Below are 17,757 nucleotides of genomic sequence, written 5' to 3'. Positions count from 1 at the left end.
CCAACTGTTTGCAAAGTACATTCCTTTATAGAGTATATTATAGAGTATATTAGGTTTCAGTTTTATTTGTACAATAGTTGGTAATAATAACAAAGTAGTTGGGTAATCTTATTATTTAATCTAATCAAACAGATATAACAATGGTGGCCTCTCCAGTTGTCTAGTGACCAAGCCATGACCAAAAAAGAAAACCGAATACTCATAGAGGATTTCAATAAGAATAATCTCATAAACTGGTCTCAGCATCAGGTAACGTGACCATAAAGAGATAACGAGGGAAACATGACTGAGGTGATGTATGGAAAGGGTAACTTAAGGAAATGGAAACTCCTCCATTTTGAATGTTGTTTTGCATCCATGTAAATAGTCCCTTTCAGCATCAGGAAGTGGTCGGTGTTCTTGTCATGGGCTGAATATGCCCAGAACTCTCTCCGTCACTCCTCCACTAACCTAACAGTATTCCAATGTATTTTAGGTTACCAACCAGTTCTGGCACCGTGGTACCAGAGCCAGACCGAGGCTCCTGTGGTGGATGACTGTTTTCGGCGCGCGGAGGACACGTAACTTAAGGAAATGGAAACTCCTCCATTTTGAATGTTGTTTGCATCCATATAAATAATCCCTTTGACTGAAACTCTTCACTTGGAAAGACATCGCATCCCAGAAGGAGCACATCATGGGTGTCATGCATTTGAAAAAGTTTATTGAGAATAATGGAAACATTTTCAGATCTGTTAAATTCAGTAACAGCAAGCTGATCATAGATGGTACTAATCTGTACAACAACCTTTATTTTGAAGCACATTTGGATGAGCGTCATGGAGGGGATTATGATGATTTTAAGGACCAGGTCTGCAAGTTCTTTAAGGCTCTAAGAGACTGTGACATTACCCCTTATGTGATTATAGATGGAGGCTCCGACTCTACCGACAGAAAGTTTGACACTCTCCAAAAACGAGCTCAATCAACGATCAAGAAAGCCAAAGCCTTGGCTGAAACACAGATTCCGGTGCGCGGTGTACTACCAACCCTCGTCAAATATGTCTTCAAACAAGTCCTCTCCAGCCTGAACGTGCCGTTCACACAGTGCCTCTGTGAGGCAGACCAATGTATAGCCTCCCTGGCTCAAAAGTGGAAATGTCCAGTGCTGTCAGATGACAGCGACTTTTATATCTTTGACATCAAGAAAGGATGTCTGCCCATCTCTGGTTTTCAGTGGAAGGAACAGTCTGTGAGCGATCAAAAACATATCTGCTGCCAGCACTATACCACAGAAAGATTCTCAGAAGAATTTAAGATCAACAAACAGCTTCTCCCAGTCTTCGCTGTTATGGCAGGAAACGACAATGTCAACTTACATATCTGGTGGGGAGACAATGAAGACAAGCCGCAGATTGTGAACAGACAAGTAAAACAAGTTGCCGACAGGTTTCCCACCTTCAAACGCTTGCTGAAATGGCTGGCCAGCTTCAATGAGCTGCGGGAGGCCTTGGACAGTGTGCCCAGTCTTATCAAACGCCCAATGTCTGATGCCCTCTCTAAGGGCATAGAAGAGTACCAGATTCCACCAACTCTACCCAGTTACCTGGAGGAGTTCTTCAACAATGGCGTGGCGCCTAGCCGCAAGTGTCTCCCAGATCATCTGAGTGTCCTGCCAGATTGGACCGTGCTGCTGTTGATGAAGGGTAGGCTTTCCTCCTGCATTGTGAACGTGCTGCTGCATAAAAGGATGATACATCGTGTCCAAGTGGAAGATTCCAGCCGTCCCAGTGGGTACACCACCTCTCTGTGCATACGGCAGGTTTTCTACGGGCTGCTGCTGGTTGAGAGGCCGGCAGTGAAGGAGGATGACAGCAAAGGCCAGAAGAGGGCGGACCCGAGCAGTCAGAGCCCCCCAGAGGTTTACGTGGAGGAATATGTCCGGAAAGACACAGAACTAGTCAGAAACGAGGTTAAAGCCATCTTGCCCAGTGGTGTACAACATTTGCAGCTAGCCACACTGGATCAGGTATGTATACATGTGATATAGTATACAGTATATCAGGTATATATACATGTGATATAGTATACAGTATATCAGGTATATATACATGTGATATAGTATACAATATATCAGATATATATACATGTGATATAGTATACAATATATCAGATATATATACATGTGATATAGTATACTGTATATCAGATATATATACATGTGATATAGTATACAGTATATCAGATATATATACATGTGATATAGTATACAGTATATCAGGTATATATACATGTGATATAGTATACAGTATATCAGGTATATATACATGTGATATAGTATACAGTATATCAGGTATATATACATGTGATATAGTATACAGTATATCAGGTATATATACATGTGATATAGTATACAGTATATCAGATATATATACATGTGATATAGTATACAGTATATCAGGTATATATACATGTGATATAGTATACAGTATATCAGGTATATATACATGTGATATAGTATACAGTATATCAGGTATATATACATGTGATATAGTATACAGTATATCAGGTATATATACATGTGATATAGTATACAGTATATCAGGTATATATACATGTGATATAGTATACAGTATATCAGATATATATACATGTGATATAGTATACTGTATAAAATAAACATACTGCTGTTGATTCTGAAAATTCTTCTCATTCTCTTGCTCTGTTCCTTAGGCTCCACAGTCAGTGCGGCGTAAGGTGTTTTTGGAGACCCTTGGTGTGTCCCAGTCCACTTTGAATGGTCTCCCACGTCATCTGAGACTTCCTGTGGCTGTTACCTGCTACTGGCTGAGGCGCGCCCGTCCCCGACCAGACCGTCCTCTCCTGCAGGCCCTGCTACTAGGACTGGTGTATGGCCAGAGCCAGAGCGGTATGGCCCAGAGCATGAACCAACACACACTGTATAATTCATTAATATTGAAGTGTGTGAAGTGCAGCCAATGACTCCTCCCCTTTTTGTGTATCTGGGTTTATAGAGGAGGGGCCAGTGTTGGAGAGGCTGAGAGGGCTGAAGCCTGATTCAGGAGCTGATTTAGACCTGGGTGTGGCCCACGCCTATAACCAATGGCAGTGCTGCATGAGGGAGGGCCTTAACCTGAACCAACTGCTGTGCTTCCCTCTACCTGAGCCTCAGTGTGCTTGGTAAGGTGTTACTTCCTAAATCAACCTAAATCAATTCCTTTACATTTTATCCTATACCAGCAGCAACACAGCTAATGCAACCGTCTGTTGTTTCCCTGTTGGAGTCTAGGCTGTACAGGGGTACTCTGGTGCACCAGCTTGTGGCCGAACTGAGACGGGGGGTGAACCCGGATTCTCTGCTGATGGAAGACCCTCCCTCTGTGCAGCTTTACAAATCCATGATGGAAAACCTGAAGGATGATTGTAAAGATACTGGAGGAAGCAGGAAGGCCAATCCAGAGGACGATCAGGGTTTTAAGAAATGCAAACGCGGCAAGCACTAGTAGAGGTAGGGGTGGGTATAGGCATATATACGGTACCAGTCAAAAGTTTGTGTCTTTTATCCTTTTAATTGTTCTTATTGGTGTACCTTTAATGACTGTCATTAGCTTTGTTTTTATCATTAACTATGAAATACGTTTATAAAAGATATATCAAAAGATAGATTTGATAAATGATAATAGATGGGAAAGAGTCTAATATTGAAAATAAAAGTTATTTTAAGTTTGTCCTAGTTGTATTTGTTTTGCATTTCTTTGCTGTCAACTGTAAAACGGCTTTGGGTGTTTGAAAATTGCTATATAAATAGTTAATGTTACGTCAATGCAGCACATTTTTATGAAATATTTTATGTACATTTTCAAATTAAAGAAAAATAAATGTCCTAAAGGAAATGTGTTCTAGTCTTGAAGTATTTATGGTTGTGGATTAGTATTAGTAGTGGTAGTCAATGTTCCCTACAATTTATTTAGGCACTGAGCAATTTTCTGAGCAATTTTCAGGTCTTATGTCTGGCGCAAACATGTAACGTTGTGAAAATTCGGTGTAATTTCTGGCACCCATTTACTGTGAACACTTGAGGCTGTACCCACTTTAACTTACAGTTATAACAGTGGTGGGTTACTGTGGTTAGTTGATCATAATGTAGGCCTACCAGTGGCCTATCATAAAACACAATGGAGAAAATGCATCCCATAACACTTTAACATGGAAATAGCTGTTCTATCATTCAGCCTACAGTAGCAGCCAATGTGTGGTGTTCAATGTAGGCCCACATTCTGTCATAAAACCGTCGTGGATGTGGTGGAGGAGTCAAGCGCAGGAAGCAGAGGTTTAGTCCAACAAGACTTTTAATAGTCTCAAAAGCAAATGTATAAACCCCGACCTCGAATAACACGAAGAGGCGAGGGAACATTACGCACACGCGTAAAAACACTAAACAAAGAAAAATGATACAGAAAAACAAACACGTATCATATACAAGAGGCAACGGAAAAATAACAACACACAATTACCATAGAGCAAAACAAGGAACTTATAAGACACATAATCAACACTCAACCAGACACAGGTGTGACAGACAGACAAAAGCAATCAAACACAGAAACATAGAGCGGTGGCAGCTAATACTCCGGGGACGGCGAACGCCGAAGCCTGCCCGAACAAGGAGGAGGAGCAGCCTCGGCCGAAACCGTGACACATTCCATGAGACCTTTGAAAAAAAAACATGTAGGGATTGACATTAACCTGTTTATCCACTTGTCCTTCAGACAAGGAGGTGACTGAAAATGTTGTTGTTTGATGCAAGAAACCACTTTACAAAATAAAATGAATTATTATTCCCATACCATTGTCACAGAGAATCCGACAAATTATGCTACCCTCTGCCTATTGGCTACTTAGCTTATTCAAGCCTGTCTTTAAATACAACACTGCCCCTTTAAGACAGAAAAAAAAAGCTCTTTACCTGACTTGCTTTTCAAAGATGTCTAGAAATGTACATGTTTTGTGCTCTTGTAGGAAGCAATCACTCACCTATTGCTAACTAGAAACGATCTATAACTGGGCTAATAACTCACTAACTAGCATAAAATGTGAACAAATGTGCACACGTGGCTACATGCAGCTCTCGCTTTGATCTCAAAACAAGCACATCTACTCACAACAACTCATGCTGTAAACACAGTCCAGTTCAAAGTCAATGGCACAGATACATGCAGGTCGGAAGTTTACATACACTTAGGTTGGAGTCATTAAAACTTGTTTTTCAACCACTCCACAAAATTTCTTGTTAACAAACTGTAGTTTTGGCAAGTCGGTTAGGACATCTACTTTGTGCATGACACAAGTGATTTTTCCAACAATTGTTCACAGACAGATTATTTCACTTATAATTCACTGTATCACAATTCCAGTGGGTCAGAAGTTTACATACACTAAGTTGACGGTGTCTTTAAACAGCTTGGAAAATTCCAGAAAATGATGTCATGGCTTTAGAAGCTTCTGATAGGCTAATTGACATCATTTGAGTCAATTGGAGGTGTACCTGTGGATGTATTTCAAGGCCTACCTTCAAACTCAGTGACTCTTTGCTTGACATCATGGGAAAATCAAAAGAAATCAGCCAAGACCTCAGAAAAACATTTGTAGACCTCCACAAGTCTGGTTCATCCTTGGGAGCAATTTCCAAACGCCTGAAGGTACCACGTTCATCTGTACAAACAATAGTACGCAAGCATAAACACCATGGGACCACGCAGCCGTCATACCGCTCAGGAAGGAGACGCGTTCTGTCTCCTAAAGATTAACGTACTTTGGTGCGAAAAGTGCAAATCAATCCCAGAACAACAGCAAAGGACCTCGTGAAGATGCTGGAAGAAACAGGTACAAAAGTATCTGTATCCACAGTAAAACGAGTCCTATATCGACATAACCTGAAAGGCCGCTCAACAAGGAAGAAGCCACTGCTCCAAAACCGCCATAAAAAAGCCAGACTACGGTTTGCAACTGCACATGGGGACAAAAAGATCGTACTTTTTGGAGAAATGTCCTCTGGTCTGATGAAACAAAAATAGAACTGTTTGGCCATAATGACCATCGTTATGTTTGGAGGAAAAAGGGGTTAACTTGCAAGCCGAAGAACACCATCCCAACCGTGAAGAACGGAGGTGACAGCATCATGCTTTGGGGGTGCTTTGCTGCAGGAGGGACTGGTGCACTTCACAAAATAGATGGCATCATGAGGAAGGAAAATTATGTGGATATATTGAAGCAACATCTCAAGACATCAGTCAGGAAGTTAAAGCTTGGTCGCAAATGGGTCTTCCAAATGGACAATGACCCCAAGCATACTTCCAAAGTTGTGCCAAAACGGCTTAAGGACAACAAAGTTAAGGTATTGGAGTGGCCATCACAAAGTCCTGACCTCAATACTATAGAAAAGTTGTGGGCAGAACTGAAAAAGCGTGTGCGAGCAAGGAGGCCTACAAACCTGACTCAGTTACACCAGCTCTGTCAGGAGGAATGGGCCAAAATTCACCCAACTTATTGTGGGAAGCTTGTGGAAGGCTACCCGAAACGTTTGACCCAAGTTAAACAATTAAAAGGCAACGCTACCAAATACTAATTGAGTGTAAACTTCTGACCCACTGGGAATGTAATTAAATAAATTATAGCTTAAATAAATAATTCTCTCTACTATTATTCTGACATTTCACATTCTTAAAATAAAGTGGTGATCCTATCTGACCTAAGACAGGGAATTTTTGCTAGTATTAAATGTCAGGAATTGTGAAAAACTGAGTTTAAATGTATTTGGCTAAGATGTATGTAAACTTCGGACTTCAACTGTATACGGCAATGGTCTATTTGCATATAGGGATACTGCAACTCTGATTGGTTATGGCACACCGGTCTGTGCAGAGTATGGGCCTGAGTCGTGCCTGTCAATACGATAGAATCCTACTCCAGTGCGCTCTGCCTACAAGACAATCTCTTGCATAGTTTGATTTCTTTTGGTATGTTGCATTGAAAGTGGCTAATATTGAGTTGATTCGATCACAATTCCCACAGTAGAGGGAAACGTTGATAGTGTTAATTAACGGGGAAAACTAGAAGGTTCAGTGAAGTTCAATCTCGTGCTTCTCTGAGCAGGCTGATATTTCTTGTGCGCGGCAGTCCGAGGGGAGCCCGCGCACAGCTTAGAGAGAACATTGATCACTGGTATACCCTTAGCAAGAACACAGTCAGGACCATCTCATTATTATCACAGGTAGACCCTTAGCAAGATCACAGTCAGGACCATCTCATTATTATCACAGGTAGACCCTTAACAAGAACACAGTCAGGACCATCTCATTATTATCACAGGTAGACCCTTAGCAAGAACACAGTCAGGACCATCTCATTATTATCACAGGTAGACCCTTAGCAAGAACACAGTCAGGACCATCTCATTATTATCACAGGTAGACCCTTAGCAAGATCACAGTCAGGACCATCTCATTATTATCACAGGTAGACCCTTAGCAAGAACACAGTCAGGACCATCTCATTATTATCACAGGTAGACCCTTAACAAGAACACAGTCAGGACCATCTCATTATTATCACAGGTAGACCCTTAGCAAGAACACAGTCAGGACCATCTCATTATTATCACAGGTAGACCCTTAGCAAGATCACAGTCAGGACCATCTCATTATTATCACAGGTAGACCCTTAGCAAGAACACAGTCAGGACCATCTCATTATTATCACAGGTAGACCCTTAGCAAGATCACAGTCAGGACCATCTCATTATTATCACAGGTAGACCCTTACCAAGATCACAGTCAGGACCATCTCATTATTATCACAGGTAGACCCTTAGCAAGAACACAGTCAGGACCATCTCATTATTATCACAGGTAGACCCTTAGCAAGATCACAGTCAGGACCATCTCATTATTATCACAGGTAGACCCTTAACAAGATCACAGTCAGGACCATGCATATTTTAAATTGGTTTTGTATAGTCAGACTTGGTCCAAAAGGGTTATATCCTGGTAAATGACACATATAATTAAGAGATAAGAAGATCCAGTTTTCTACATTGAGGTCAGTTCCGTTGTATTGAGTTAGTTGTAACTCTGTTGTTAAAAAAACGTTGCATTTAACCTTTTGAGTTTTTGCTAAAGTGAATCAAAACATTTCCACAATTAAATAGATTGTATTTATTATCATTTGTGTCATCTTCAGTAACAAGGACCCAGTCTGCAATAATAACACAATGGTCTTTTCCAATTTTGTTTCAGCTCAAGAAGTCTATTTAAAATAAATATGAATCATTTTGAGGAAGGAGCGAGAGCAGAAGAGAGGTGAAGAAGCCATATATTTGAACTTCTCCTTTCATTCCTCTCTCAGTGGGGTTCTAATGAGACTCAAGTGGTGAGGTGAGAGGGCCGGGCGGCCGCCACAACGCTTTGTATTTCTTCCAGCCGAACTCCTTTATTTTCAATAGAGAAATAAAATAAGACATGGGAGATAGACTTAAAGGGGAGACACACACACACACACACACACTCACACACACACACACACACACACGCACGCACGCACGCACACACACACACACACACACACACACACACAGTCTTGTACAACTAACCAAAATCCTATTTTCCCTAACCCTAAACCTAACCCAAACCCTATCTCTAACCCTTAACGTAACCCTAACCTTAACCCTAACCTTAACCCCAAAACCTAACCTTAACCCTAACCCTAAACCTAACCCTAGCTCCTAACCCTAAAACTAACCTTAGCTCCTAACCCTAAACCTAATTCTAACCCTAGTTGGTCAAATGTTTGTTTGTTTACTATGCTTGTGGGGACTTCAGGTTAAACACGTTCACACACACACACACACACACACACACACACACACACACACACACACACACACACACACACACACACACACACACACACACCACACACAGTGCAATAGAAGAGTCAGCCAGCCTCTGCTCTCATCGTTGCATGATAAAAGCGGCCCAAGCCTCTGAGAAGTCTGCTAATGATGTGGAGGCTCTCTGAATAGATCAGCATTACAGGAACAAAAGACAGACGTCCAATTAAAGAGAAAAAACACTCTGGGGGAGAAGTCAGCCACTGAGCCGCAATCCAATTTTAAACCAGAACCTTTCCCCTCTTTCTCTGTCTCTGTCTCTGTCTCTGTCTCTGTCTCTGTCTCTCTCTCTCTCTCTCTCCCTCTCCCTCTCTGTTGCTCTCTCTCTCTCTATCCTTCTCTATCTCTCTCTCTCTCCCTCTCTCTCTCCCTCTCTCTCCCTCTCTCTCTCTCCATCCCCCCTCTCTCTCCCTCGCTCGCTCTCTCTCTCTCTCTCTCTCTCTCTCTCTCTCTCTCTCTCTCTCTTCTCTTTCTCCCCCTCTCTCAATCTCTCTCCCTCTCTCTATCCCTCTCTCTTTCTTTCTCCCCCTTCTCTCTCTCCCTCGCTCTCTCTCTCTCTTTCTCCCCCTCGTTCTCTCTCCCTCTATCTCTGTTGCTCTCTCCCTCTCTCTCCCCCTCTCCCTCTCTCTCTCAATTCAAAAGGCTTTATTGGCATTGGAAACATATGTTTACATTGCCAAAGCAAATGGAATAGACAATAAACAAAAGGGAAATAAACAAGGAAAACATTACACTCACCATTTTTTAAAAGAATATAGACATTTCAAGTGTTATTGGCCATGTACAGTGTGTAAACAATGTAGTATGAAAGGGAAAATAAATAAACAGATATCTATAGGTTGTATTTACAATGTTGTTTGTGCTCCACTGGTTGCCCTTTTCTCATGGCAACGGGCCAAAAATCTTGCTGCTGTGATTGCACACTGCATTCTTTCGCCTAACAGATATACGAGTTTATCAATGTTTGATTTGTTTTAAAAATTCTTTGTGATCTGAGGGAAATATGTTTCTCTAATGTCTCTAAATTATTTTGGCCCTAATCTATGGATTTCACATGACTGGGCAGGAGTGCACATGACCCAGGTCCAGCCATGGCTGCACCCTTGCCCAGGCCCAAACACTGGGGACCCAGGCCCAGCCATGGCTGCACCCTTGCCCAGGCCAAAAACACTGGGGACCCAGGCCCAAACACTGGGGACCCAGGCCCAAACACTGGGGCCCAGGCCCAAACACTGGGGACCCAGGCCCAGCCAATCAGAATTAGTTTTTCCCCACTAACAGGCTTTATTACAGACATAAATAGTCCTCAGCACCCCCTCACCTCCCTTAGATGATCCTGCAGGTGAAGAAGCCGGATGTGGAGGTCCTGGGCTGGCGTGGTTACACATGGTCTGCGGTTTGTGAGGCTGTTTGCATGTATTGCCAAATTCTCTGGCAACAGCTCTGGTGGACATTCCTGCAGTCATCATGCCAATTGCATGTTCCCTCAAAAAAATTAGACATCTGTGGCATTGTTGTGTGACAAAACTGCACATTTTAGAGTGGCCTTTTATTGTCCCCAGCACAAGGTGCACCTGTGTAATAATCATGCTGTTTAATCAGCTTCTTGATATGCCACACCTGTCAGGTGGATGGATTATCTTGACAAAAGATCAAATGCTCACTAACAGGGATGTAAAAAAAACGTGTTCACAAAATTTGAGAAAAATACGCTTTTTGTGCACATGGAACATTTCCGTGATCTTTTATTTCAGCTCATGAAACATAGGACCAACACTTTACATTTTGCATTTATATTTTAGTTCAGTGAAGTTATCTTTTTGTTTTCTCATAATTTGGTTGGGTCTAAATGTATTTCTGTTCTGGGGCTTTGTGGGGTATGTTTGTGTTTGTGAACAGAGCCCCAGAACCAGCTGGCTGAGGGGACTCTTCTCAGGTGTCCACATACTTTTGAACATTAGTGTATATGTTGAAGAGGGTGGGGCTCAAACTACATGAGGCCCTGAGGAAAGAAATCTGTGTGTTTATTGCCAATTTAACTGCACACTTGTTGTTTGTGCACATTGATTTTATGTCATATGCTTTCCCCCCCAACACCGCTTTCCATCAATTTGTATAGCAGACCCTCATGCCAAATTGAATCAAAAGCTTTTTTGAAATCAACAAAGCATGAGAAGACTTTGCTTTTGTTTTGTTTGTTTGTCAATAAGGATGTGCAGGGTGTATACGTGGTCTGTCGTATGGTATTTTGGTAAGAAGCCAATTTTACATTTACTCAGGACATTGTTTTCACTGAGGAAACTCTACTTTTGGTGATACTGCAGAGGATCTTTCTGAGATTGCTGCTGACTTATATTCCACGGTAGTTATTGTGGTCAAATTTGTCTCCACTTTTGTGGATTGGGGTGATCAGGCCTTGGTTCCAAATATTAGGGAAGATGCCACAGCTGAGCATAATGTTGAATAGTTTAAGAATAGCCCGTTTGAATTTGTGGTTTGTGCTATATTTGATCATTTAGTTTAGTACACCATCAACACCACAGGTCTTTTTGGGTTGGAGGGTTTGTATTTTGTCCTGTAGCTCATCCAATGTAATAGGAGAATCCAGTGGGTTCTGGTAGTCTTTAATAAATCATTCTAAGTTTATAAATTATCCTGTATATGTTTTTGCTCATGGTTCTTTGTTATAGGGCCGAAAAAGTTGGAGAAGTGGTTTATCCATACATCTCCATTTTGGATAAGTAGCTCTTCGTGTTGTTGTTTGTTTAGTGTGTTCCAATCTTCCCAGAAGTGATTTGACTGTATGGATTCTTCAATCACAATGAGCTGATTTCTGACGCGCTGTTCCTTCTTTTTTCTTAGTGTATTTCTGTATTTCTGTTTTCTGGTTCTCTGTGTTTTTGGTTGGATAGGTTTCTCAATTTCTTTCTTGGGTTTTACATTCTTCATCATACCATTTCTCATTGTTGTTAGTTGTCTTAGGTTTTCTGCCGGAATTTAAATTTGATATGTTAGCTGATAGGTCAAATATATTGTTCAGGCTTCCTACTGCTAAGTTTACACCTTCACTGTTGCAGGAAAACATTTTGTCCAGGAAGTTGTCTAGGAGGGATTTGTTGTTGACCAATTGTTATTTGGTAGGTTTCTACACTACTTTCCTTCCATCTATAGCATTTCTTAATAGTATGCAGTTTGTTTGGCTTTGATGCCTCATGGTTGAGTATTGCTCTGTTCAAGTAGACTGTGATTTTGCTGTGATCTGATAGTGGTGTCAGTGGGCTGACTGTGAGCGCTCTGAGAGACTCTGGTTTGAGGTCAGTGATAAAGTGGTATACAGTACTACTGCCAAAAGATGAGCTATAGGTGTACCTACCATAGGAGTCCCCTTGAAGCTTACCATTAACTATGTACATACCGAGCATGCGACAGAGCTGCAGGAGTTGTGACCCGTTTTTGTTGGTTATGTTGTCGTAGTTGTACATGTCCCTGGGCCTGGAAATGATTGCGCTCCCCCTCTAGGATGGAGAAGCTGTCATTGTTAAAGTATGGGGATTTTAGTGGGGGGATCTAGGTAGGCAACCAGTGGGTCTGTCTCCTCAATCTCCTCTATTTCTCCTCTATACCATCTATACCATGTTTCAATCTCTCTCTTTCTCTCTCTCCTCTCTCTCTCGCTTGCTCCCTCTCTTTTTCTCTCTCCTCTCTCTCTCTCTCTCTCTCTCTCGCTCTCTCTCTCTCTCTCCTCTCTCTCTCTCTCTCCTCTCTCTCTCTCTCTCTCCTCTCTCTCTCGCTTGCTCCCTCTCTCTCTCTCTCTCTCTCTCTCTCTCTCTCTCCTCTCTCTCTCGCTTGCTCCCTCTCTCTCTCTCTCTCTCTCTCTCTCTCTCTCGCTTGCTCCCTCTCTCTCTCTCTCTCTCTCTCTCTCTCTCTCTCTCTCTCTCTCTCTCGCTCCCTCTCTCTCTCTCTCTCTCTCTCTTTCCTCTCTCTCCTCTCTCTCTCTCTCCTCTCTCTCTCTCTCTCTCTCTCTCCTCTCTCTCTCTCTCTCTCTCTCTCTCTCTCTCTCTCTCTCTCTCTCCTCTCTCTCTCGTGCCTAGGGGGAAGACTCATCATCTTGATATATAGTATCAAACAAGTCTATCATCATCTCCCAGCAGCATAACTGAATGTCCTCCTCCTCAGTCCTTACCTCCACCTCCCTCTCTCTTTCCTCACCACTGAGTCCCAACAGCAGTCCCTTCTGAAGATCAACCCTGCAGGTTTTGAGAGTGACTGTCAAATAGTGATCTCTGGTTGAATACACCAAGGAGAAACATCTCTCCCTGTCCCTGCTCCCTGTCTCTCCCTGTCCCTGCTCCCTGTCTCTCCCTGCTCCCTGCTCCCTGTCTCTCCCTCTCCCTGATCCCTGTCTCACCCTGATCCCTGTCTCTCCCTGATCCCTGTTTTAGATTTTATTTAGGTTTTATTTAGGTTATATTTATTCACACCAAAGAAAATAAGTGAAAGACAAAACAGTCTAGATAAAAAACTGGTAAAAACGGTGTGCAGGTGAGGCTGGAAGCCCAAAAGGGATGATATGAAAACCACACCTCAAATATAAGTACAAAAAAAAAAGTTTGTTAAATCAGTTAATTATAATGTACATGATATACTCAGTATACAAGAAAAAACATGTTTGAATATGTGTGTGTGTGTGTGTGTGTGTGTGTGTGAGAGAGAGTTAGGCTTCATGGAGGGGATTATAAGGTAGTTTGGTTCATCAAGCTGACCCCCAGTCTTCATGGAGGGGATTATAAGGTAGTTTGGTTCATCAAGCTGACCCCCAGTCTTCATGGAGGGGATTATTGGGTAGTTTGGTTCATCAAGCTGACCCCCAGTCTTCATGGAGGGGATTATAAGGTAGTTTGGTTCATCAGGCTGACCCCCAGTCTTCATGGAGGGGATTATTGGGTAGTTTGGTTCATCAAGTTGACCCCCAGTCTTCATGGAGGGGATTATTGGGCAGTTTGGTTCATCAAGTTGACCCCCAGTCTTCATGGAGGGGATTATTGGGTAGTTTGGTTCATCAAGCTGACCCCCAGTCTTCATGGAGGGGATTATTGGGCAGTTTGGTTCATCAAGTTGACCCCCAGTCTTCATGGAGGGGATTATTGGGTAGTTTGGTTCATCAAGCTGACCCCCAGTCTTCATGGAGGGGATTATTGGGCAGTTTGGTTCATCAAATTGACCCCCAGTCTTCATGGAGGGGATTATTGGGTAGTTTGGTTCATCAAGCTGACCTCCAGTCTTCATGGAGGGGATTATTGGGCAGTTTGGTTCATCAAGTTGACCCCCAGTCTTCATGGAGGGGATTATTGGGTAGTTTGGTTCATCAAGCTGACCTCCAGTCTTCATGGAGGGGATTATTGGGCAGTTTGGTTCATCAGGCTGACCCCCAGTCTTCATGGAGGGGATTATAAGGCAGTTTGGTTTATCAAGCTGACCTCCAGTCTTCATGGAGGGGATTATAAGGCAGTTTGGTTCATCAAGCTGACCCCCAGTCTTCATGGAGGGGATTATTGGGTAGTTTGGTTCATCAAGCTGACCTCCAGTCTTCATGGAGGGGATTATAAGGCAGTTTGGTTCATCAAGCTGACCTCCAGTCTTCATGGAGGGGATTATAAGGCAGTTTGGTTCATCAAGCTGACCTCCAGTCTTCATGGAGGCGATTATTTGGTAGTTTGGTTCATCAGGCTGACCCCCAATCTTAATGGAGGGGATTATTGGGTAGTTTGGTTCATCAAGCTGACCTCCAGTCTTCATGGAGGGGATTATTGGGCAGTTTGGTTCATCAGGCTGACCCCCAGTCTTCATGGAGGGGATTATTGGGTAGTTTGGTTCATCAAGCTGACCCCCAGTCTTAATGGAGGGGATTATTGGGTAGTTTGGTTCATCAAGCTGACCTCCAGTCTTCATGGAGGGGATTATTGGGCAGTTTGGTTCATCAGGCTGACCCCCAGTCTTCATGGAGGGGATTATTGGGTAGTTTGGTTCATCAGGCTGACCCCCAGTCTTCGCTTGAAGTTATTGAGGGTTGATGAGGTTTTGGCAATGTGAAGATAAGAATTCCAGAGTATGTTACCTCTGTATCCGATAGAGAATTGACTATGTGAGGTGCGGCAGTGGGGAGGGTGAAGGTTATTGCAGTGTATTGTGTTATATAGATGGATTTCAGAATTAAAAAACATGGAAGAATCCATTGAAGGGTTTAGGTAAACTGTCTGGGAGGTATGAGTGAAAGAGCATTAATTGGCGTACATTGCTGTCATAAATAGACAGGATATACACTACCGGTCAAATGTTTTAAAACACCTACTCATTCAAGGGTTTTTCTTTATTTTCACTATTTTCTACATTGTAGAATAATAGTGAAGACCTCAAAACTATGAAATAACATATATGGAATCATGTAGTAACCTAAAAAGTGTTTAAAAAATCTAAATATATTTTATATTTGAGATTCTTCAAATAGCCACCCTTTGCCTTCATGACAGCTTTGCACACTCTTGGCATTCTCTCAACCAGCTTCACCTGGAATGCTTTTCCAACAGTCTTGAAGGAGTTCCCACGTATGCTGAGCACTTGTTGGCTGCTTTTCCTTCACGCTGCGGTCCGACTCATCCCAAACATCTCAATTTGGTTGAGGTCGGGGGATTGTGGAGGCCAGGTAATCTGATTCAGCACTCCATCACTCTCCTTCTTGGTCAAATAGCCCTTACACAGCCTGGAGGTGTGTTGGGTCATTGTCCTGTTGAAAAACAAATGATAGTCCCACTAAGCCCAAACCAGATGGGATGGCGTGTCGCTGCAGAATGCTGTGGTAGCCATGCTGGCTAAGTGTGCCTTGAATTCCAAATAAATCACTGACAGTGTCACCAGCAAAGCACCCCTACACCATAACACCTCCTCCTCCAGTGGGAAATACACACGCGGAGGCCCTCCCCTGCCCTCCTTTCGGCAAATCTGACCACGACTCCATTTTGCTCCTCCCTTCCTATAGGTAGAAACTCAAACAGGAAGTACCCGTGCTAAGGACTATTCAACGCTGGTCTGACCAATCGGAATCCACGCTTCAAGATTGTTTTGATCACGCGGACTGGGATTTGTTCCGGGTTGCTTCAGAGAATAATATCAACGTATATTCTGATACAGTGACTGAGTTTATTAGGAAGTGTATAGGAGATGTTGTACCCACTGTGACTATTAAAATCTACCCTAACCAGAAACCGTGGATAGATGGCAGCATTCGCGCAAAACTGAAAGCGCAAACCACCGCATTTAACCATGGCAAGGTGAGTAGGAATATGGCAGAATACAAATAGTGTAGTTATTCCCTCCGCAAGGCAATCAAACAGGCAAAACGTCAGTATAGGGACAAAGTCGAGTCGCAATTCAACGGCTCAGACACGAGACGTATGTGGCAGGGTCTACAGACAATCATGGACTACAAAATGAAAACCAGCCACGTCGTGGACACCGAAGTCTTGCTTTCCGGACAAGCTAAACACCTTCTTCGCCCTCTTTGAGGATAATACAGTGCCACCGACGCAGCCCGCTATCAAGGACTGTGGGCTCTCCTTCTCCGTGGCCGACGTGAGTAAGACATTTAAGCATGTTGACCCTATCAAGGCTGCCGGCCCAGATGGCATCCCCAGCCACGTCCTCAGAGCATGCGCAGACCAGCTGGCTGGTGTGTTTACGGACATATTCAATCTCTCCCTATACCAGTCTACTGTCCCCACATGCTTCAAGATGGCCACCATTGTCCCTGTACCCAAATAAGCAAAGGGTAACTGAACACAGGTGGTGAAGATAGGAAAAAACACCTCCACTTCGCTGATCCTCAACACTGGGGGCCCCACAAGGGTACGTGCTCAGCCCCCTCCTGTACTCCCTGTTCACCCATGACTGCGTGGCCAAGCACGCCTCCAACTCAATCATCAAGTTTGCAGACGACACAACAGTAGTACGCTTGATTACCAACAATGATGAGACAGCCTACAGGAACGGAGGTCAAGGCTCTGGGAGTGTGGTGCCAGGAAAATAACCTCTCACTCAACGTCAACAAAACAAAGGAGATGATTGTGGACTTCAGGAAACAGCAGAGGGAGCACCCCCAAACTTTTACAGATGCACAACGGAGAGCATCTTGTCGGGCTGTATCACCGCCTGGTATGGCAACTGCACCGCCCGCAACCGCCAGGCTCTCCAGAGGGTGGTGCGGTCTGCCGAACGCATCACCGGGGGCAAACTACCAGCCCTCCAGGACACCTACAGCACCTAATGTCACAGGAAGGCCGAAAAGATCAAGGACAACAACCACCCGAGCCACTGCCTGTTCACCCCGCTATCATCCAGAAGGCGAGGTCAGTACAGGTGCATGAAAGCTGGGACCGAGAGACTGAAAAACAGCTTCTATCTCAAGGCCATCAGAACGTTAAATAGCCTTCACTAGCACATTAGAGGCTGCTGCCTACATACATAGATTAGAAATCACTGGCCACTTTAATAAATGGAACATTAGTCACTTTAATAATGTTTACATACTGTATCTTGCATTACTCATCTCATATGTATATACTGTATTCTATACTATTCTACTGTATCTTAGTGTATGCCGCTCTGACATTGCTCGTCCATATATTTACAGTATCTCACAAAAGTGAGTACACCCCTCACATTTGTGTAAATATTTGAGTATATCTTTTCATGTGACAACACTGAAGAAATGACACTTTGCTACAATGTAAAGTAGTGAGTGTACAGCTTGTGTAACA

General features: G+C 43.1%; 2 protein-coding genes across 2 annotated transcripts in view; one reads left to right on the top strand and one right to left on the bottom strand.

The window, feature by feature from the left end:
- The window catches only part of cdkal1 (CDK5 regulatory subunit associated protein 1-like 1), a 993,836-nt gene that overhangs the window by 577,425 nt on the left and 398,654 nt on the right, over positions 1-17,757 (bottom strand). The gene's annotated exons all lie outside the window — the stretch shown is intronic.
- On the top strand, positions 283-3,503 carry LOC311107314 (single-strand DNA endonuclease ASTE1-like; the record flags this gene model as incomplete). The annotated part of the gene is made up of 5 exons (XM_084149799.1): positions 283-307; positions 909-2,008; positions 2,713-2,908; positions 3,015-3,180; positions 3,290-3,503. 5 exons carry the CDS (start codon positions 283-285, stop codon positions 3,501-3,503), a joined length of 1,701 nt encoding a protein of 566 aa, XP_084005925.1.

This window comes from Coregonus lavaretus (genome assembly GCF_964263955.1).
Source record: "Coregonus lavaretus genome assembly, chromosome: 3".
Classification (NCBI taxonomy): domain Eukaryota; kingdom Metazoa; phylum Chordata; class Actinopteri; order Salmoniformes; family Salmonidae; genus Coregonus; species Coregonus lavaretus.
Note: the sequence above shows the minus strand (reverse complement) of the source record. Positions and strands in the feature narration are given on the sequence as shown.